We start from the raw sequence: 23,077 nt of genomic DNA, 5'->3' as shown, positions 1-23,077 counted from the left end.
TCTCAAGGTGTGCGGGTTAGGTGGATTGGCCTTGTTAAATTGTCTCTTCATGTCTGAAGGGGAGGTGGGATTACGGGGATGGGGTGGGGGAGTGGGCCTAGGTAGGGTGCATTATCGGATGGTCAGTGCAGACACAATTGGCCAAACGGCCTCTTTCTTCACTGTTGGGTTTCTATGATTCTAAGGTGTTGGTGAGACCCTATCTAGAACTGTTGCAGTCCCAGTGGTGTACAGCACTAGTCTAGCCAGTTTAATCACTGTCATAATTTCTTCTTCACAGCTGTCTTCCTGTGCAGTAGAGTTTGGGAATAACTGCTCCACTGTGTTAGATAGTTCTCTGATATCTCTCCCAAATCACCATTCTTCCAGCTGGAAAATACCAGAGTCATGTCCATACCAGTCCTCTTTGCATGTCCACATTTCCTGCAGACGTGACGATCATGGCTATTTTTCCCCCTTTCCTACCCTTTTGCCGAATGTTGAGGGAAAATTCCAGAATCCTATTGGCACGAACAACACTCAATAGTCTCAGCAGCCGAGGGGATGTGTGGGGTCCAAGTCTAATCTTGCCTTCATTCATCAGGACTTCCACCTGAAGTTGCTGAGTGATAATATGCAGTGGGACCACTGGCTGATTTTAATTTCCAGCCATTGACGCCTGTTTTATAATACTTACTATCCAATGAGCTGGGCCATTAGGCCATTCAGCTATCAAGGAAATCAAGTGTTCCCCGATCGTGAAGACCATTCAGCCCATTGTGCCGGTCCCTTCTGGAGTCTGTGAGTAACACCCTTGCTCATAGATTCTCTCTGCTCAGCTCCGTTCCTTTTCACAAGGTATCAATTGTAAACTATTATTTCAGTAGTCTGTTCCACATGGATGTGATTCGGCTATTGCATTGAGAAAATATTTTCAAATCTGTGTGCTAATAACTAAGTATCCTTTGTCATTCAGGGAGATTGACATCCTTTTCCCTGGATATACTCATATGCAAAGAGCACAACCAATTCGATGGAGTCATTGGATTCTGAGGTGATCACTATTTTACTTGGTGTTAGATTAAGCAGCTGCAAAGTGGCAGACACATTGCAAATGGTAACATTGACCGAGTCCACATTTATATTTGTTAACGCAGGTGACAAGAGATGTCAATTTACAGTCACATACGGGTGATGCAGGGGCTGGTTTAGCACATTGGGCTAAATCACTGGCTTTTAAAGCAGACCAAGGCAGGCCAGCAGCACAGTTCAATTCCCATACCAGCCTCCCCGAACAGGCGCCAGAATGTGGCGACTAGGGGCTTTTCACAGTAACTTCATTGAAGCCTGCTCGTGACAATAAGTGATTTTCATTTCATTTCATTTGTGCCATTAATTCTAATTTTCAAATGACTACTGTAATATCAGAGGATCCATTCAGAGGTTTGCAAAGAGGTAATTGAAGCATTAGACTTAAAGGCATTTTAACTGGTAGTTGAAATTCAGTGATTTCAACTATGAGGGGACATCATTTAGGGCAGATCAAAGTTAGTTTTTATTTCCAATTTGAAAGCTGCTTCAGTGTTACCGTAATAAATTATGTGCAGAAACAACTGTATTCATTCCTTTAGTAGACGAAAGTCAACCTTGATCTTTTGCCAAAACGCTGAATCGAATTCAGTTTGCCCACTTGCCAGTAGAACATTTAGTGGCACTATTCCAAGAAGAACAGCAAGTTCCTCAAACGTGCTGGCCACTATTAGTATCTCAAACACCACAGATGGATTGCCGTTTCATTCGCTGTTGGTCAGCCATTGCACAACATGACAATGATCACACTTCAACAGTGCCATCAGACTGCTGTGGGAGGACATCCTGAAGATGTTAGTGGTGTTATATCAATGTGACTTATTTTAATTGGACATGTACCTCTCGTAAAAGAAATAATGTTTCTTAGAGAAACATTAACATGAGTGAACTTTGGTGCTGACTACCGAACTGTGTTAAGAGGTTAATTTGTTGCTGCATTTTGTTCAAAGAATATGTTTGTTCTGTTTTACAGCCATGCTGTTGCCTTGACTCGTGATGCTGAAAGACTGGACGAAATTAAGAAACGAGCCAATGTCCTGCCATTGGGAAGGTGCTATATCTTTTTAAAATATATCCAGTGCTGTACAGGAAGAAATAATGAATATTACACGAATATTATAGGGTGCACAACACAGAAACTAGTCTTTCAGTCCAACAGGAATTCAACTGCACAGAGATGAGCCTCCACCAGAGACAGTGTTCTCTGCTACAAGAACCTCCTCGTGCACTGCCATTGGCTCCATAAAGATGCTTTGCAACTCTTGAAATCTGTGGCGAGAGAAACAGATAACATTTTGAGTCTGTGTGACATTTCTTCAGAGCTAGAGAGGGAGAAATGTGATGGTCTTTATACTGTTAAAGAAGGGGTGGAGTAGATGGAGCAAAATAGATTTGGGATAGGTGGGAACCAGGAGAGATTGGACAAAGATGTACTGGAACACAAGACAAAGGGAATGTTAATGGTAGTGTTACAGACTAAAGAAGATGCTGATAGTGGCAGAAAGGTAAGATAGTGGAATGCGTTAAGAACAGAGCAAGGATTCTGAAGCTCTTCAGAACTAAGAGATAGCCTCTTTCTTAAAAACTGCGGTTCGAAAGAACATCTGATCAAATGGGGAAGCACTTCAGAATTAATGGACCCTTGCAGAGTTATAAAATCAAACATTGGTAAACCCTCATTTGAAATTGTGTGAACCTGTCAATGAAGAGGCTTATAAAAGGTAATGTTAACAATGCAGTTCAAAGCTTTTAAGCTTCTAAGCATCCCCAGGTACTTGAAAAGGTTAAAGGGCAATGAGAATGCCTTAAAGCAGGACTTCAAATGTTTCTAACACATTAAAGGGAGGACTTTACCTTTCTTTTGACAGATCTTTGATGCCTCTCCCACCAAGTCAAGTTCAAAGAGTTCCAACACATCAGAGAAAAAACGTCCACCTTTAACTGACAGATCTTTGAACTTGACATGCTGTGAGAGACGTCAAAGGGTTCTAAGATATCAGAGGGAAGGCTTTAACTTGTCCTGCTGAAAGGCAGTTTAATGATTTCAAGGCTACAGACGGGAAGACCTGCCAGATGGCCCCCATCCCAGGAAAGATTCAAAACCTGAGCCTCTCCAGCCCAACCAAAGCCCTCCAGTCCCCAGCTCCCCTGGAGGACTCCCCTCGGCATACGTGGATCGGGCTTCCTGTGAATCGCGACGGTCCGGGCCGGACGACCGGGTTTGATGCCCAGCGGGAATCCCGTTTTTGCCCTCACGTCCGTCACAAACTCCTTCCAGTGCTAGCAACCCCGGAGAATCCACCCCCCCCCCCCCCCCCCCCCACCCCACCCGCGCCATGGCAACAAAAACTGAGAGCTCCCCATTTCAGCCACCCAAACTAAGAAACTAAGATCAGGGATTAAGAATCATACTGCCATTAGTGGTTGGTTTCCTATCCTAGTGCGCCAAACTATATTTCTAAAAGTACCTTTGACCTTGACTGGCATGAAGCTCAGGCACTCGATTTTCCTCTTGAAAACACCGGAGAAAATAAACGTGTTTCATATTTCTTCTTTGTGGTGGGTGTTTTCAAATGAAATAAATGCAGCATCATAAGCAGTGGAGTGGTTTGTGTTATGGTTAAGAAAGTTACATAGATTTTGAAAACTTAAGGAACCAGTAAACATTTCAACGCACTGAACTGACAGAACATCACATGCAGGCTGATCAGACACACGACTGACTCAGAGTGAATTGAGAGCTTCGCAGGCGAAACCAATGGAAAACCAAAAGATATCCGCTGCTTTCTGATGCAGAAAGTCATCTCTTGTATCATTACATTAATGCTTCTCACGGTGACTCATCTTAGTTCTTTGCGTGGTAATTTAATTAACCGGATCACCTCGCTAGCAAACAAACAAGGTTGTCCTTCAATATTAGTTGCATCAATTGGAAATATCCCATGATGTATTCATTTAAAATTACTGTTTTAATTTCCTAGTGGCGCTATTGCTGGAAACCCCTTTAAGATTGACAGAGACTTCCTCCGTAAGGGTAAGTTTTCAAAAGTCTAAAATAAATGCTCAAGTTTAGATAGTTGATTTGGACTGTGCTAATTATTTACTGGCTATTTCAGTGACCCGAGAAGATGTCTTAACTTAATTATATTTACTTGTCATATTTTCACACCAGCATTCCTAAATTGAATATGATATCTAAATATATTCTATAAGCAATCTAACTTTACCAGTAACTGGAAGGTTGAATGCTGAGATACTGTAGATTGCCCAAGATGGTTAGGGAATAGAGAGAAAGGTGACAGGAATCTCATTGACAATTATTTTCGAAAAGGACACAGTCTATTGTGCTTTCTAAAGGGTAAATATTGAAGTTCTCCAGGATTTAAATCGCTTGTAACGTGACCTCCAATAATTTTGTTTCATTGTCCATTATGGCATAACGCCAACTGTCGACATGTTTGACTTTCAGAGCTGCAATTTGATGCCATTTCTTTGAACAGCATGGATGCAACCAGTGGACGAGACTTTGTTGGTTGGTGCAATTCCTCTCACTAAATAGTTTGTAGATGATTATACTGAGAGTAAATACAGTTTTTTCCAAGTACAAATAGGGTAACATTGCACCACCTGACCCTGCAATCTCTTCGATTCTGCAGTCTGATAATGACTTGAGTTTCACATTTCCTCATCCTTGTTTTCAAATCTTTCCTATGGCTCTCCTCCCCCCCCCCCCCCCCCCCCCCCCCCCCGCCCCCGCCCCTCCAGCACGCCCACAACTCCAAAGTCTTTGCGCTCCTCCAATTCTGCACATCCCTGATTTATCACTCTGCTTTTGGCTGGGTTCCCTTCAGTTGCCTAGGCTCTGAAGTCAAGACTAGCCTCTCTAAACCTCTCCAACTCCAAGGCACCACTTATTCCTCTTTCAGGACACTCATTAAAACCTATCTCTTTGGCCAAACTTCTGGTCATTTGGCTCTTTTATGACTTGATGCCAAGATTTAGTTGAGAATGTTCCAGTAAAGCATTAGGACCTTTACTTCATTAAAAGCACTGTATAAATCAAGCATTAAGAGAATGGATTGTTAGAGAAGTGAGGATCATGGGCGCGATTCTCTGGTCCCCACGCCGGGTGGGAGAATCGCGGGAGGGCCCCCCGACTAATTTCACAACCCCCTGGCGCCCCCCCCGCGATTCTCCCACCCCCCCCGCTCAGACGAATCGCCGCTCGCCGTTTTTCACGGCGACCGGCGATTCTCCGACCCGGATGGGCCGAGCAGCCTGTCGTTCGCGACCGTTTCACGACGGCGGCAACCACACCTGGTCCCTGCCGTCGTGAAATCGCCGTGAGGTGCCCGTTTTGGGGATTGTAGGGGGCCTGGTGGGGAATGAGCATCACGACTGTGCTCGGGAGCGGTCAGGCCCGCAATCGGTGCCCACCAATCGTCGGGTCGGCGTCTCAATCGGACGCACTATTTCCCCTCCACCGTCCCGCAAGATCAAGCCGCCACGTCTTGTGGGGCGGCTTAGGGGAAAGACAGCCACTGCGCATGCGCGGGTTTGAGCTGTCAGCCGTCGTGACGTCAGCCGCGCATGCGTGGGTTGGAGCCGGCCAACCAGCGCATGCGTGGCTGACGTCACATAGGCGCCACCGTCGCGTCACTCTTGGCGTGCCGCCCGGCGGCCGAGAATTATGGAGCACCGCTCCTAGCCCCGCCAGGAGGGGAGAATAGAGGGCGAGGAGCGGCCTCCGAGGCCGTCGTGAAACTTGGCCGAGTTCATGACGGCCCTCTCAATTTTTCCCGGGAGCGGAGAATTCTGCCCCATTTCTTTGGCGCACTCCCTTGTACAGGGGTTTGTTAGTATCAACGCAGATTATTCGGGAAAAGAGAATGGTATGTGAGGATTGTCGATTGGCTTTTTGTCCATGAAAGGAAATATCACCTGTAAATTATAAGGGCATTGATACATTAGAGAAAGGCAAGTTTAGTTCTTAAGTAAGGGTATGCTTTTTATTTAGTTTCTGTGATGTGAGCCTCACTGGCAAGAGAATAGTTTATTTCCCACCCCTAATTGCCCTCTCAGTGGCTTGCTAAGCCATTTCAGAAGACAATTGAGGACCAAGCACATTACTGTGCTTCTTGAGTTAAGGGTAAAGATGGCAGGTTTCCTCTCTTGAAGGATATTAGTGAAACAGATGAGGGTTTTTCTGTGACCGTCTGGTATTTTTCAATCAGTGAACTGAACTTCTAGGTAGCATGGTGGAGGCAAAAATCCCAGAATTATTTCCGTAACAGTTGGATTGTATAATGTGGGACCCTTCCATGTATAAGCTGCAAGGCCAAATTAACTCAATTTGTATTTATCCTGTTACCTGTTTTGAAGTCTTGCTTGTTTGTATATTTGGCTACAAGTCAAGAGCAGAAAATACTGAACCATTCACCAGGAGGTCAGATTGCATCGCTGGTTCCTGTCAGGATGCTGCTGACCTACTCGCCTATGATTTGCAGTATCTGCAGTATTTTAGACTTTTAAGTCAATATGTTTTTTTTTGCATATTTTTGGTAAAGAATGAGCTGAAGAAACTCTGTGAGGTCTCAGAAGCTAAATAGAATTATCAAATCGTTCAATGGTTACAGACAAAGGGAGGCCAATTGGCCCATCGTGCGAGCGCCGGCTCTCTGCATGAGAATACAGTTAGTCTCACATCTTTCCCAAATGCCCTACAATGTGTTTTCTCTCCTCTTATCCAGGCTTATCCAGTTGCCTTTGAAACAAATTACAGCTTTAAGATAAATGTCTGTGAGCGGGTTTTATCTGTGCAAGGAAACATCACGTTTGTAGCTATAGGTTAACATTTTGCTCCGGTTTATTAAAGCTGAGATCATGTTCTGGTGCTCCTTGTGTATGATCCACCTGAGTAAGATATCCGAGGATCTAATCATTTACAGCACGGCGGAATTTGGATTCGTAAGCCTGTCTGATGCCTACAGGTAATTCCAGAACCAGTGACTACATTATACTTTCTATTGGAGCTAGTGCCAAAAAAAAATGCGTTTTTGTTTGGGTTAGGTATACATTCTATCGCCAATTAAATGTGCAAACTTTCCATGGCCGCTCTAGGTAGTTGGAGAATTTTTATTTTTTTTAACTAAATTTATAGGAACAATTAAGAGGCAATTTAGTGTGGCCAATCCCCCTAACCTGCACATCTTTGGGTTGTGGAGGTGAAACCCACGCAGTCACAGGGAGAATGTGCAAACTCCACACGGACAGTGATCCGGGGCCAGGATCGAACCCGGGTCCTCAGCGCCGTAGGTAGCAGTGCCAACCACTGAGCCACCGTGCTGCCCTGCAGTTGGAGAATTATAACCACAATTTATATGAAAAGGCCTGGGCAATCTACACCAGAAAAAAAATCCATAAATAGCAACATGTAAATCTGAGCTGTGAAAGTATTTGACCTTCTCTTTCAAGATAGTAATATTTTTTGCCTTTTATTTTCAAATAGAATTCCTTCATGGATAAACAACAAGATTTTTCCTGTGAGCTTTTTGTTCTGAGTGCAGATGTATGTCTTCCTGTGAAATTGTGAGTTTAGATAGAAGACGACAGTGAAAAGGATAGAGGTGTTTGATTTGTTTTTTATTTTGTGAAGTTAATGTTACGATTTCTGATAAGGAGACTGGAGTTTAAGTCCCAGCTTTAATATTTACCTTTGAATCGCATTTATATTCCATGTAATTGAGTTTTTTAGGATACCAGATCAGCCCCCAACTTTTGTTAGGATACTAGTTGAGAACCCCAAACAATTTTTCTAACTTGTAAAACCATGGGGAAAGGATATTTCACCCCAAGAGTGATGACTCTGACCAATAGGTATCTTTTTATGTCAAAATAAACTTTAATTTAAACATTGAATTAACCACATTAACATCAAAGAAATAGCTTTACAATTAGTTGTTAAAGAAAAAACTTGGTTATTAACTATCTACACCTGCCAATAAATCCAATTAAGCCACACAATACAGTTCAAATGCCACTTAGAAATAAAGCTAGCACAACAGGATTACTTGCAATCTTCTGGAGAGATACGTTTAGAGAAAGACCCTTTCAAGAGCGGATCCAGTACACTCCTGCTCAACCTAACAGCATTTGGTAAAACTGCTGTTCAAATTAAAATCCGATAACAGACTGCAAAACTACAGACAGACATGGCTCCTCCCATTAATTACATCATCTGTATCCCACTAAGTTCCATGACCTGCTCAGCTAGGGCTAAACACAATACCTCAAATTATCTATACTCCAGGAAATCTCCTGCATTCAAAACAATGTTCCATTAGTAAATGCCTCACCTTTTATGGCACCTTAATTACAGCTTTACTAGACACATTCACTGTATGTATTTTAAACCAGGATTTTTAATAACAGTACTGCCACAAGTAGGCTTACATTAACACTGCAATATAGTTAACGTGAAAAGCCCCTAGGAGCTGAGAAAGGATGTGAGTTGGAGATGGAGGGAGATGATACTGAATGGAGGTCTGCCTCTGCTGTATAGTGAGGTTGCTGCACTGATGCATGCACAGAGTACATAGCCTGGAACATCCTTCAGTGGCAGTAAGTGATTGGAATTACATTTGCCCTGAGGCGTTTCCCTCATCGTGAAGGAGCCCATTACTAATTTCATGACCTTCCAACACTTTTCCTGTCACGGCATCTATAAAAGGAGTCCCAGACACCTAGGCTTAACATGTGGTTATTTATACATTGCAAAGAGAGGAAAACTGTGCACAGAGATAGAAAGAACACAATACCAGGGACCCATTCAGTGCTTCGCAGGATCTGGTCATGGTCTCCAACGTGAGATCAAGGTCAGCAGAACCGAGTGGTACCCTTCTCCTACTGCCAGACCTCCGTCTGCAACTGTGACATCTTGATTCTGCCTGGATTTGGCACAATCAACAGATCTCTCCTTGAAGGCCCCCAGCAGCCTCGCTGATGGCTGTCCTGGGCAATCTAAATCACTCCCACACCTCGCCTGATCCACCTCCTGGGTCCAATTGGTCGGGATTTTGTCACAATTTCAGTTAAGGACTCACCCATGTGCAAATTGGGACATTATTTAATTGTCCACTGATGATTGACGTGAAAACAAACCTGACTCCCAGTTCCTGGGCGCAATTCTCCCAAAGGGAGACAAACAGCCAACGCCGGAGTGAAACCCGGAGTGTTTCACTCCGGCGTCGGAGGCCTTCCTCGCCCCCTATTCCTCCCCACCCCCCAGGGGGCTAGGAGCGGCGTCGTGTGAATCTCGGGCGCCGGGCCTTGACGCCTGCGTCAAAACGGCGCGCTGGGAATGACGCGGCCGGCAGCGCCTGTGACGTCAGCCGCGCATGCGCAGGTTTGCCGGCGCCAACCCGCGCATGCGCGGTTGCTGTCTTCCCCTCCGCTGCCCTGCAAGACATGGCGGCTTGATCTTGCGGGGCGGCGGAGGGAAAAGAGTGTGTCTTTTAGAGACGCCGGCCCGACGATCGGTGGGCACCGATCGCGGGCCAGACACTTCCTGAGCACGCCCGTGGTGCTCGATCCTCCCTTCGCCCCCCACAGGCCCCACACACAGCGGTTGCGCGCTGTTCACGCCGGCAGTGACCAGGTGTGGTTGGCGCCGGCGTGAACCGGTCGGGTTCGGCAGGCCGCTCGGCCCATCCGGGCCGGAGAATCGCCGGTCGCCGTTAGAAACGGCGAGCGGCGATTCTCCGAGCGGCCTGTCGCAAAGCGCGACACGCCATTTTAGGGGGGGTGGGAGAATCGCGGGGGGTGCCAGGGTGGCGTGGCATGATTCGCCCGGTCCTCCCGCGATTCTCCCACCCGGCGTGGGGGTCGGAGAATCGCGCCCCCTGTCTCCATAGCAACAATCCAGCCCTGTCTGTCTGCTTAGGGAAAGCTTCTGCAGCTGTGGCAGTGACATTCGAGAACTGAGTCATCGCGTAAATATACCTTGAAGGGGACTCCATTATGTGTATCTTACCGGATGGGTGAGGTGAGGAAAAAGAGCAACTGTTTAGCTCATTTAAATGTTTGTGGTAAGAACTTTCATCTTCTTCCAGCACTGGGAGTAGCCTGATGCCCCAGAAGAAGAATGCCGATAGTCTGGAACTGATTCGGGGCAAGACTGGAAGTGTGTTTGGGCGGGTAAGTATATTGTGATATTGTGTGGCTGGCTGAGTTCAGCTGTTCCCTCATTCTAACTCCTGTGAGTATTTATAACTGAACTGCACATTTTGACTGTCAGTCAGTTAAGCCCAAATGCAGTCTAAACTATTGATTCATGCGTTTAATTCCCTCATGATTCACACGCATTTTTTTCAATTAAACCTGAGAAGTCACGAAGATATTGAGGCCAGGTTAGGCACATGGCCAAAACTGTGGCTTGCGCAAAATCTGATCCGGGTGTGTTTTGACATTTCCAAACACCCAGTCCAAAGTGCAAATTCTGAATGACTCAGCACTCTTGTGTCCATGTACACTTACTTTAATTAAAACTCAAATTTTTACCCCAAATATTTTCCCCTCCTTTGGGCAGGCAACAGTTTCACGGGGCGATATGTCCACGTGACCATGGCCAGGATTTTTGCGGATGGCAGAGTTTCTCTTCCCGTCATCCGAGGAGTCTGTGGCGAACGCATCGCCATCGATACTGGCTCCCCGCAGCCATTTAACATTCCAGCGAGCATTAATTGGCTGGAGGTGGAACTCCTGCCCCTCGCTTGGGAGGAAGTCACACCTCGGAGAGCTGTCAGCCATTCACATTGACTGACAGCTCGCTAGTGCCAGCAGCAAGCGCTCTGGTGGACAGGACTGGAACTGCAAGCGGTCCTCAAGTCTAAGTTGTGGGAGTCCAGGACCAGGTAAGTTTCGGAGCACTCTGGGCAGACAGAGGATACAGGGCCAAGGACCAGGTGGGAAGGGCAGAGAGGGGTAGCGGTATTAGTGCAGAGGCGAGGGTGGGAGTAAGTACCCACCCTATTTGTCGGCGGGTTGCCCAACGCTGAAAATGGTTCCCCTCCCCTCCCGCCTAAGGCCTGAGCATGGCGACCTTTCAGGCCTCCCCACCTCCCTCCCATCCCACCCCACCCCTGAACTACTTCTGCCAGCCTTGAAAATTTAGTGCAGTAAACGCAGTAAGCAATAATTAATTGGCCACATAAGGGCTTCAATTGGGGCAAGAATGGGAGTACCAGCCAGGCTTATTCCGACCCAACCATAAAATTCAGTGAGGTCAAAGCAGGCAAGAGCCCAGTAGGATGGCCATCTGACACATTTTACTGCCACTACCCACTCTTTGCCCAATGTTTTACATGAACTTTAAGAACATCAGCTGGCCAGTCACCCATTGAGGATACCACAGCTGAATGTGGCCTTTGTGTAAGATGTTATTGGAATGGCAACGCAGCTGTTTACTACCCTTCCTCAAGTTAGCACACGTCCCAACCTAGGGTCACTGCAACCAGTTGTAGGTCCCCAGCTGCAGAGAGATTTCTGTGAATAATTTGACTGGTGCAACAGAGAATTTTTATAACAAAGCGCCTAGTTGATTCTGAATTGCTGCAATGTGACATTTGCTGCAAAATAAATCCATTGCACAGGTTGAAATTTCAGGGCAATTTTTCAATAATTTGGACGATATGGCTTCTGCGATGATATTGTTGATACTTCGCCAGCCAGCGGTCCAGTGTATGTGTGTGCAACTTTATTCCTCTAGATTTGGTCATTGAGAAAGTCATTATCCCCCAACCATGGGTTTTCTTTGAAGTACGCTGTTTAATTTTTTTGTTTTGCTTTACAGTTTTCCGGATTTTTGATGACTCTTAAAGGTCTGCCAAGCACATACAATAAGGATTTGCAGGTAACCAGATATTCACTATACCTCAGCAGTAAAGTTACAGATATTCATGTCACTCTCTTGGTGTCCTTTCACCAAAGTCTGATGAGTTTTACTGAAACATTTAATGTTAATGCTCCGCTTAGGAAACATTTTAGATAAACGTTTAATAATGTCCGATAGACTTGTTTTGTAAACTAAATATACCTTTACCAAACCGTGACTGTTGGCATAATGTAAGCACTAGTAGTTAACCATAGTGTTCTCCGAGAACAGAGTTAACAGCTCGTTGCTGTTAACGGAGTCTTGCTGTGTACTGGCTGTTTGGGAATGTCAAAAGGATGTGACAGGTCTGTATTTAATTATATTGGAGCCCATGTGGTAAAGATATACAGTTCTGGAACAAAGGGAACTCCCAATTCTGACACCGCAACACTGAAGGAAGAATGATGAATTCCCAAGTCTGGATGGTGTGTGAATTAGAGGTGATGCTGTTCCCATGACCAGGATTTTATGTTTCCCCATACGATTGAAGGCAGGTGGGGGAGTTGTAAAATGCAGCGCATGGCCTGCCCCCTTGTCTCCAACCCCCCCATCCCCGCCATTCCTTGAATCCCTGGCCTGACCATCATTTTATGAGAAAGCGTGGGCAGTGTACCCACTCTTGGGCCTAATGAGATGCTTAAGTGACTCATTTCTGGTCTTGACCTGCCCCCTCTCCACTATTTTGCCTATCTTAATGGAAGGCCCATGCATAGTGAGTAGTCTGAGCACTTTACTGGGCACAGGCGCCTTAGGAATCTGTCCTAGGCCCACCAAGAGCATCTCTTCTCTCCCCCCCCCCCCCCCCCCCCCCCCCCCCCCCCCCGGCGCCTCCCCCCAAGGTCATACCACCCCAATGTAACCCTCATCCCACTCCCTCAAAGTCGGTGACTCACACCAGTTTCTGGCACCTGCCAGTCAGGACCCTCCCGCTCGGACTTATCTCCATTCTGGCCTTCTAATCACGTCTACTTCGGGGACAGGTTGTGGTCCCAGCAAGGACCACGCCTCACACCTGGTGTTGCTGAGACTGCTGAACTGAAGGAGAATTGGATTGGATCATCTCCGGATGGGAGTGGAGGTCTCTCGCACGGCCAATTAACAGGCTGCCAAACATAAAATGGCTCCGGTCCAGCAGGCTATATCTTGGGCAATTTAAAAATGAAATGAGAATCGCTTATTGTCACAAGTAGGCTTCAAATAAAGTTACTGTGAAAAGCCCCTAGTCACCACATACCGGCACCTGTTCGGGGAGGCTGGTATGGGAATTGAACCGTGCTGCTGGCCTGCCTTGGTCTGCTTTAAAAGCCAGCTATTTAGCCCTGTGCTAAACCAGCCCCCAGTTAGTCAGTTAGAATTTAGTCAGAGGCTTGGGCCACATCCTGCCCCTTGTGTCTGTTTCCCTTAACCTTCTAGGTGTTAGTGGTCAGGGTATGGAAGGTGTTGTTGAAGGAGTCTTGTATGTTGCTGCAATGCATCTTGTAGATGGTACATGCTGTTGCCACTGTGCATTGGTTGTCCTGCACCCAGCCTTAGGTTTGGCAGATGCACTGCTGTTTCCCCCTGTCCTGATGTTGGCCAATAGACCAGACAGTTTAACCTGGCACCTACCCAAGGTGAGGGGGGGAACTACCTAAAGCTAACTCCTGTGACCCTCAAACCATCTTGTTAACTTCTCAATTTGTCTCGGTTGGATAACGATAACTGTGTTAATATCTGACTTAACTATTGGGTGAATCTTGCCTGGTTATAATAGTTAATCCAGAGAATGCCAGTTGATATCTCTCTCTATTAGTTGAAGAATTCAATCTTATTTGAAAGCTGACATCTATTGGGACTGCCATGCAGCTGTCAGATTTTTCTAAAAACCCAACAGGTTGACACTGAGTGCTTTTGCTCTCCTTACCTGGACTTTAACTGCTCTGTGAAGTCAATTAATTGTTTTGAAACACTTCAGAGCTTCAAGAAGAAGATTCACCAGCACCATCTTGAGGCAATTAATGATGGGCTATAAATGCCAGCCTTGCTCATGAAGCCCACATCCTGAGAATTAATTTGGATCCAAAGAAATTCATTCCTTTGGCGGGGTGGTAGCACTTTGCATCTCCCCATCAATGTGGCAAATTGACGCTGCATCACTGAGAATTAACCCTTAAACGTCCTAAACCAGTGTCCATACCAAATAGACAACAGTCCTTGTGCTAGATCAGGTTTTTTTCATTCATTTTGGGGATGTTGGCATTGCTGACTAGGCCAGCATTCATTGCCCATCGCTAACTGGGCTGGTTTAGCACAGGGGTAAAGACCTGGCTTGTAAAGCAGACCAAGGCAGGCCAGCAGCACGGTTCATTTCCCGTACCAGCCTTCCCGAACAGGCGCCGGAATGTGGCGACTCGGGGCTTTTCACAGTGTGGTGATAGGATCTGCATACTCGTCTGCCATTGGGCCAGAACGTTGGCGTACCATTGGCCCTGGTCGGTCATGTGCCTCTCGACCCATTGGCCGAGAGGCTGAGTTAACCACGCCTCTATTAACGAGGTATAAATGGTCAGACGCCTGACGATCGTCCCTTTCCATTGTAGACGATCGCAGAGCTGTGTTCTAGTCAATTAAAGCCAGACTTTGGTAAATCACTCGCCTCGCGTACAATTGATGGTACATCACACAGTAACTTCATTGAAGCCTACTTGTGACAATAAGCGATTTTCATAAATGCCCTTGAGAGGATGGTGGTGAGCTGCCTTCTTTAACTGCTGCAATCTACGTGATGTGGGGCACACAATATGGCAATGAAATACTGAGCCAGTTCAAACAGTTACATGGGCAGTGTAGGTATGGAGGGATATGGGCCAAATGCAGGCGAGTGGGACTAGCTTAATGATAGAAACTGGGCGGCATTGACAAGCTGGGCCGAAGGGCCTGTTTCCATGCTGTAAACATGTGTGACTCTAAACCAGGACCTTTGTTTTCCTGTGCTGACTTTGTTTCTTTGCCTGTGCTGAGTTAGTTGATCTTATGCAGAGGGGCGATTGGTTTAGTATTTCTGAGTCGCTTGAAGCGTAGCTTGGGTTCCAGTTCCTGGGCTTGATCAAACGGCCTCATCGCACCCCACTCGGTGACGCAACAAGACCATTAAATCTCAGGACACCTCGTATTTCAAGCCAAAACCGGGACTCTGTTTTCCATTAAATTGCGCCCCAGATCTCTGCACAGTTTACTAAGGTGAGAACCAAAGTTAACTATTAGGCTTTTACCTGACAATTAAATAGACTGTCACCATTTATCCCACCTTACCCAAATTGCACTGCCCTACGTTCAAAGTCCTTTTCCTGTACATCAGCAAGAAGATGACCTGTTTAGGAATTGGTGGGGGGGTGAGAGAAGAAAATTGAGGTGAAAAAAGAAGGAATGATACAGTGTTGTCCATTATGAATTGTGAGAACCTGTTTCACTTTTACAGGAAGACAAGGAGGCAATGTTTGAAAGCATTGACACCGTCACTGCCGTACTCCAAGTGGCATCAGGTGTAATATCTACATTAAAGGTAAGAGCCCCCTCATTTTACCTTCAGGATAATATTAATGCTGAGTGATACACATGGTAAAACCTCCGCATTTCATGCCTGACAACTTGATTGGAAGCCAACCCAGTATGGTGGAATCCGGCTTTCGCTGTTTGCCGAATGCAAGGACAACATCAAACCTGGAGAGCATGGGCCTAACTTCCCACTCTGCATCCAAAATGTTCAGAGTTTCACGCAGTGATTAGGGAATTGCAAAGATACATGCCACACCAGCAGCGTTTCCAAGGCGAGACCAAAGAATGTCATTAGGATTGAGTAAAGGCAGTTTTAATCAGAAGGTGGCAATTCATTTGATTCAGATATTCAGTGACCAAATTGGACATAACCCTCGCGTTACCCAAGATTTTAACCACATGGCAAAAATTGAAACATCTGAGTAATTGTGATTTGAATGTAACAGCTATTAATTTAAAGATACCCTTTAGATCTATTACTTCAGAACAGGAGCTATTCTGGACCTAACTTTAGATTTGTTCTTTTGTAAAACAATAAATTAACATTCATTAAATTTATCATTATTGTCTAGTTGCAGAGGTTCTACAATGTGTAAGCAATATTGGGACAAATGTTTAAATTCTTCTTAAATACTTGTAGAATGGAGAGTTAAAGTCTTAACTCTGAGTACTTTTTGTTGCGAGATAGCCGCCTGATTGTCCCCTAGTTTGGTTATTAAGTTTAAGTCCAAATTCTTATGAGACGATAATGTTTTATTGGATATGTTTGGAGAGTTGGGGGTGGCGGTGGGGTGGCACGGAGAAATACTTTGAACAAGAAGTATCTCCCTTCGACTTTCTTGGCTCTTTGACGTGGGGGAGATGGTAATGTATAGGTAATGTCAGTGGATTAGTAATCTAGAACCTAGAAAGTGGATTAGTAATCTAGAACCCCAGGCTAATCCATTGGGGAAACATGGATTCAAATCTCCACCCGTGGCAGATGGGTGGAATTTCAATTCAACTCGTAAAATCTGCAATGGGAAGCTAGTATCAGGAATGGTGACCATGAAAGTTGCTCAGTCCGGGGGCAATGGAGAGTGGGCAGCAAATGCTGGCCTTGCCAGCAATGCCCGCATCCCATCAAAGAATAAAAGGAGGCAATTGTTTTGTTCAGTGTGTACAATGTTACTTTTTTCCTGAAGGTTCATGAAGATGTCATGAAGAAGGCTTTGAGCCCAAACATGTTGGCTACCGATCTGGCCTATTACTTGGTCCGCAAGAAGGTGAGCATTTGGATCATGCCTTAAAGCTGAAGCTGTTTTATAATGTCCACCACCCAGTCAATTTAGCCGCTGCCTGTGTGCCGCAAGATGTTCTGGTGATGAAACCCATTGTGGATTAGCAAAGGACTTCTTCCTTAAGACCCACCCTCTTAATCGGCAACATTAGGGAAAATGTCAAATCCAGCTGCTGTTTCCATCGGCTAATTCCAAAAAGACCTATTTAAGATCAGCCAGTGCATTACAACCTCGAGCTCTAGGCTTGGCTAACCTGCTGTGGTATTGAGAGTATCAAGTACAGTGACACAAGACGATTGCCCAGCAACTTCTTGCTGGACGATTGGATTGACCGTTTTGCTGTACACCTCGGCAGTGTTTTGAAGATTCTCCACTCAATCAGCTGTTAAACCATCACCCTCTTATTGAGGGTGACAGTGATGTTGTTCTCACAATCTCTTCCAGTGTAGCAACACAGACTATCGAACGGCACTCTATTATTTATTTGGGCCTCGGCGAGAAATACCTGACCGAGTCCACACTCAGTCACGTTTCTTGCACTGAGGAGGTCAGTTCGCCAGCGCAGGAAAATGCCCCGAGCTCTTAATCTCCCAGTGCGACTGCCGGAACACTTGTTGGGGACTGGGGTGGGTGGGGTGGGGGTGGGGAGAACACACACGCCCTCACCAGTGCTCCACCGCATATGGGCGGGGCTCTCCCAGGACCGATCCCTGGTGTGGGCAAAATGCCACCTGGGCATCTTGGCACTGCCATCATGGCATCCTGTCAGTGCCCCTGCCAGGCTAGAAGTACCACCCGGGCACCCTGGCAGTGTCAGGCTGGCAGTGCCACTGTGCCCTGGTGGCATCAGCAGTGGCATGGTGCCACTCTGCCCACAGGCCAATCACTCAGGGTCTTCGATCGACTGGGAGACCTCCACCCCACCAAGTACCGTTCCACCTGGTCCCTGTTTGTGGGGACCAGTGCTCACCGGCGCCTGGCTGGGGTCTCCTCAATGAGGCTGGTAGATCCCGGGGGCTGGTTAGATCTGACTTGGGCATAGTTAAGTGAGCAGTTAAATTCACTTAACGTTTCAAGTCTGGATCCCCCCGATTCCGGCGGGACACGGTTGATAAATCTCGCCCAGATTCTCTTACAGTGTAGCAACAATCCTACGTAATTCAAAAAGATATCTTTGGCAGTGAACAAACACACAACTTCCAAAAGTCATTGCGTTCTCAAAAAGGTTACTCTACACCCATTTTCATTTCCAAAATATTAAAATATCAATTCCACTAACAAAATTGGTGTGTGCCTCTCAATTCTGTATGATTTTATGCTTTTCTGACTGCACAGATTGCTTTGTCACTCACGGTATTTGATGATACTTTCGCAATGATAATAAATTAAAATCTATTGTTTTGTTTTTATATGAAATAATCCCTAGAAATACAGATTTAGGCAGAATGTTGTTGCAGCCTATCACGTCACTCACGGAATTTGATGATACTTTAGCAGCGATAATAAATTAAAATCTATTGTTTTGTTTTTATGTGAAATAATCCCTAGAAATACAGATTTAGGCAGAATGTTGTTGCAGCCTATCACGCATTAAGCACTGATAAAGGATGTGCAGTCCAAATGACTAAACTGTGATCATTTTGTTTTTACTGCCTTTGTACATCGGTCTGGTTAACCTCTAGTATTCTGGTTTCTAAAGTAACTCTCTCTCTAAACGGACTGTGCTGCCTATTAAGGATGGCAAACGGCTACACAGTACTATATAGTTAAAAAACCATATTTCAGATGGTTAAACTCTTGGGCACGTGTATGTGTGTTGGCATATTTTTCCGTCTGTTTATGATTAATCCTGAATACTTGACCAGATTTGTTTTGCTGCAGATGCCATTCAGGGAAGCCCACAGTGCTTCTGGAGGAGCTGTTCACTTGGCAGAAAAGAAAGGTATTGAAATGAATGAGCTCTCCCTGGATGATTTGAAGACCATTAGGTATGTATTATGGATCAATTGCATTCATCTTTATTTGGTAAGAGTAGATGTCAGTGAAAGTATCAGAAATGAATCACAATGGGTTGGTGGTTCACTTTTGATCGAACATACGGTGCAGAAGGAGGCCATTCGGTCCATCAGGAATGTACCGACCCACTTTAAGCCCTCATTTCCACCCTATCCCCGTAACCCAATAACTCCTAATCTTTTTGGACACTAAGGGCAATTTAGCATGTCCTATCCACCTAACCTGCACGTCTTTGGACTGTGGGAGGAAGCCGGAGCATCCGGAGGAAACCCACGCAGACACGGAGAGAACGTGCAGACTCCGCACAGACAGTGACCCAGCCGGGAATCGAACCTGGGACCCTGGCGCTGTGAAGCCACAGTGCTAACCACTATGCTACCGTGCTGCCCCGGTAGTTTTTCACGCTAGTTTTTTTTTCCAGGGCCGTTGTTTGGTATTGAAGAGTGGGTGCCAAGAGAGGTTGCAAGAGGAGCAAGTGGGAGTTGAGGGCTAAGGCTGCCTTGAGCAGATGGGGTTTGGATTGGGGTAGGTCAGGAGCAAACAGCAGGAAGCCCCAGTTTAGGGCTGATCGCAGTGCTGGTGAGGAAGTTGGAGGGCTGTTGAGAAGAAGATAGATTTTCTTTAGAGATAGGGTAAGACTTGCCTCTTGCTGTGGCTTCTGGTATCATCTGAACATTGGAGCTGACAAATCAGTAGATACCAGAATGGAAACTGAATCTTGTTTCTGTTTAATCAGAAGGGGGAGTTGATTTGTTTTTGCCGAGTACTTGTTTACATTAACTTCGGCCGGGGGGGAGGGACATCAGAATGTTTTCATATCTAGGAATGGAACTGGTCATGTTTGAACAAAGTACATAGAACATACATAGAACAGTACAGCACAGAACAGGACCTTCGGCCCTCGATGTTGTGCCGAGCATTGTCCGAAACCAAGATCAAGCTATCCCACTCCCTGTCATTCTGGTGTGCTCCATGTGCCTATCGAATAACCGCTTGAAAGTTCCTAAAGTGTCCGACTCCACTATCACAGCAGGCAGTCCATTCCACACCCTAACCACTCTCTGAGTAAAGAACTTACCTCGGATATATCCCTCCTGTATCTCCCACCCTGAATCTTATAGTTATGCCCCCTTGTAACAGCTACATCCACCCGAGGAAATAGTCTCTGAACGTCCAGTCTATCCCCCTCATCATCTTATAAACCTCTAATATGTCACCTCTCATCCTCCTCCACTCCAAAGAGAAAAACCCTAGCTCCCTCAACGTTTCCTCATCAGACCTATCCTGCAAGCCAGGCAGCATCCTGGCAAATCTCCTTTGCACCCTTTCCAATGCTTCCACATGCTTCCTATAATAAGGTGACCAGAACTGCACACAATACTCCAAATGTGGTCTCACCAGGGTCATGTATAGTTGCAGCATAACCCCGCGGCTCTTAAACTCAAGCCCCCTGTTAATAAACGCTAACACACTATAGGCCTTCTTCATGCCTCTATCCACTTGAGTGGCAACCTTCAGAGATCTGTGGACATGAACCCTAAGATCTCTCTGTTCCTCCACATTCCTCAGAACCCTGCCGTTGACCCTGTAATCCGCATTCAAATTTTTTCTACCAAAAGTAATCACCTCGCACTTATCAGGGTTAAACTCCATCTGCCATTTTTCGGCCCAGCTCTGCATCCTATCAATGTCTCTTTGCAGCCTACAACAGCCCTCCACCTCATCCATTACTCCACCAACCTTGGTGTCATCAGCAAATTTACTGACCCACCCTTCAGCCCCCTCCTCCAAGTCATTGATGAAAATCACAAATAGCAGAGGACCCAGCACTGATCCCTGTGGTACACCGCTGGTAACTGGTCTCCAGTCTGAAAATTTTCCATCCACCACCACCCTCTGTCTTCTATGTGATAGCCAGTTACTGATCCAATTAGTCAAATTTCCCTCTACCCCACACCTCCTTACTTTCTTCATGAGCCGACCATGGGGAACCTTATCAAACACCTTACTAAAATCCATGTATACGACATCAACTGCTCTACCTTCATCTACACACTTAGTTACCTCCTCAAAGAATTCAATCAAATTTGTGAGGCAAGACTTACCCTTCACGAATCCATGTTGACTATCCCGGATTAAGCAGCACCTTTCCAAATGGTCATAACTCCTATCCTTCAGGACCTTTTCCATTAACTTACCAACCACCGAAGTAAGACTAACTGGCCTATAATTACCAGGGTCATTCCTATTCCCTTTCTTGAACAGAGGAACAACTTTCGCCACTCTCCAGTCCTCTGGCACTATCCCCGTGGACAGTGAGGACCCAAAGATCAAAGCCAAAGGCTCTGCAATCTCATCCCTTGCCTCCCAAAGAATCCTTGGATATATCCCATCTGGCCCAGGGGACTTGTCGACCCTCAGGTTTTTCAAAATTGCTAATACGAGTAAAGTAAATTAACTTGAAGTTGGGAAAAACATTTCCTTTTAAATTTAGAATTTTTAAAATAAATTCATGGGTTGTAGGCATTGCTGGCTGGCCCAGCATCTCTTGCCCATCCCTAACAGCCCCTGAACTGAGTGGATTGTTCGGTCATTTGCTGTGGATCTAGAGTCCCATGTAGACTAAACCAGGTAAAGACGGTAGGTTTCCTTTCCGAAGGGACATTAGTGAACCAGAGGGGTTTTTACGCTAATGGTTTTAGATACAGATTTTCATGGAATTCAGATTCCACCATCCGCCAAGGTGGGATTCAAAGCCGGATCCACGGAGCATTACTCTGGGATCTCTGGATTACTAATCTAATGACAATATCACTATGCCACCGTCTCACCTGGGTAATCTCATTTTATAACTCTTAAGAAACTATTGTAAATGATGATTAAAAAATTATTGCTGTTACAGTTTGGATAACACCTTCTATACCTGTGAGTTCTACGATACATTTTTCATTTTGCTTACTTTGTGCGCCTACTGTTGGTGTCATTATTCATCTGAAATTGGGAACATGGGGATTAATTTTATTCCAAGAACCAAGCTAAATGGAATGTGGTTAATAATAGCCCTGTAAAAGTCCAGGGTGAGTTTGAGTTAAGACTTTGCCACGTAATGAGCGGCACGGTAGCACCGTGGTTAGCACTGTTGCTTCAGTGCCAGGGTCCCAGGTTCGATTCCCAGCTTGGGTCACTGTCCCTACGGAATCTGCATGTTCTGCCCGTGTCTGCGTTGGTGTCATCCGGGTGCTCCGGTTTCCTCCCACAAGTCCCGCAAGACGTGCTGTTAGGTAATCTGTACATTCTGAATTCTCCCTCTGTGTACCCGAACAGGCGCCTGAGTGTGGCGACTAGGGGCTTTTCACAGTAACTTTATTGCAGTGTTAATGTAAGCCTACTTGTGACAATAAAGATAATTATGATTATTATAAGTGTTTGTTTTCCACACAGATATGCGTGGGTGGAAACCATCACTTTTTTTTTAACTACCTGAGTGACGAGGATCTAACTGTTACATTCCACCTAATCAATGTCTTCTCTTTTTCCAAAAGTCCTCTGTTTGAGAGTGATGTGTCGAAGATTTGGAATTACACCAACAGCGTGGAGCAGTATGCAGCCGCTGGGGGCACTGCGAGGAGTAGCGTGATGTCACAGATCGAGCAACTGAGAGCGTGGCTGAAAAAAAGACAGAGCACTTAAGATTGTCCGCTCTTGGAGCCAACTGCGACTGGACAGATTAAACAGCCAAATGATTTACATTGGAAAACGAAATACTTTCTAACGGGGGGGGGGGAACATTTCTGTTAAATTACTAAAATTCTTGAATACTTATAAAATCCACGGTGGGGATGATGTTAAATTCAGTAATGATAATTGACAGTGAACTGAATTTAAATTGTATAATGGCTATCATATGGTATTGTAACCTGTAATTCATATCTGATCTGTAAGAAAAAACCTGAGCAAAATAAATCTTGATTGATTTGAGTCTGATTTCACAGTGCGGCTCAGAACATCCACTTCTATTTTAATCTTTTTTGGAGTAAAAGAAATCTTTAAACTGGGGCATCTACTAACCATTTAAAGGGTAGCGAATTCTGCCTCGCGTACGAGCTGATGTTGAAACCACTCTGTTTGGATATGAAGGATGATTTTTAGAACAGTGTGGATGGGCAAGTCAGAGGTATGATTGGCAATGTCCGCTGAAGCATTCCTGAGGTACCTTCACACAGGCCCTCACTGTTCACAGTCACCTGCT

General features: G+C 45.6%; 1 protein-coding gene across 1 annotated transcript in view; it reads left to right on the top strand.

Annotated features, from left to right (window-relative positions):
• asl (argininosuccinate lyase) overlaps positions 1 to 22,812 on the top strand; it is a 44,027-nt gene extending 21,215 nt beyond the window's left edge. The window contains exons 6-16 of the mRNA XM_038814105.1: positions 956 to 1,033; positions 2,042 to 2,119; positions 4,050 to 4,102; positions 4,538 to 4,600; positions 6,944 to 7,058; positions 10,179 to 10,263; positions 11,918 to 11,977; positions 15,456 to 15,539; positions 16,717 to 16,797; positions 18,694 to 18,800; positions 22,371 to 22,812. Of these exons, the coding sequence (XP_038670033.1) occupies positions 956 to 1,033; positions 2,042 to 2,119; positions 4,050 to 4,102; positions 4,538 to 4,600; positions 6,944 to 7,058; positions 10,179 to 10,263; positions 11,918 to 11,977; positions 15,456 to 15,539; positions 16,717 to 16,797; positions 18,694 to 18,800; positions 22,371 to 22,518 (952 nt within the window). The 3' untranslated portion in view covers positions 22,519 to 22,812. The remainder of the gene's footprint in view (positions 1 to 955; positions 1,034 to 2,041; positions 2,120 to 4,049; positions 4,103 to 4,537; positions 4,601 to 6,943; positions 7,059 to 10,178; positions 10,264 to 11,917; positions 11,978 to 15,455; positions 15,540 to 16,716; positions 16,798 to 18,693; positions 18,801 to 22,370) is intronic.
• The last annotated feature ends 265 nt before the right edge of the window (positions 22,813 to 23,077 follow it).

The sequence above is a fragment of the Scyliorhinus canicula genome, chromosome 12, assembly GCF_902713615.1.
Source record: "Scyliorhinus canicula chromosome 12, sScyCan1.1, whole genome shotgun sequence".
Classification (NCBI taxonomy): Eukaryota; Metazoa; Chordata; class Chondrichthyes; order Carcharhiniformes; family Scyliorhinidae; genus Scyliorhinus; species Scyliorhinus canicula.
Note: the sequence above shows the minus strand (reverse complement) of the source record. Positions and strands in the feature narration are given on the sequence as shown.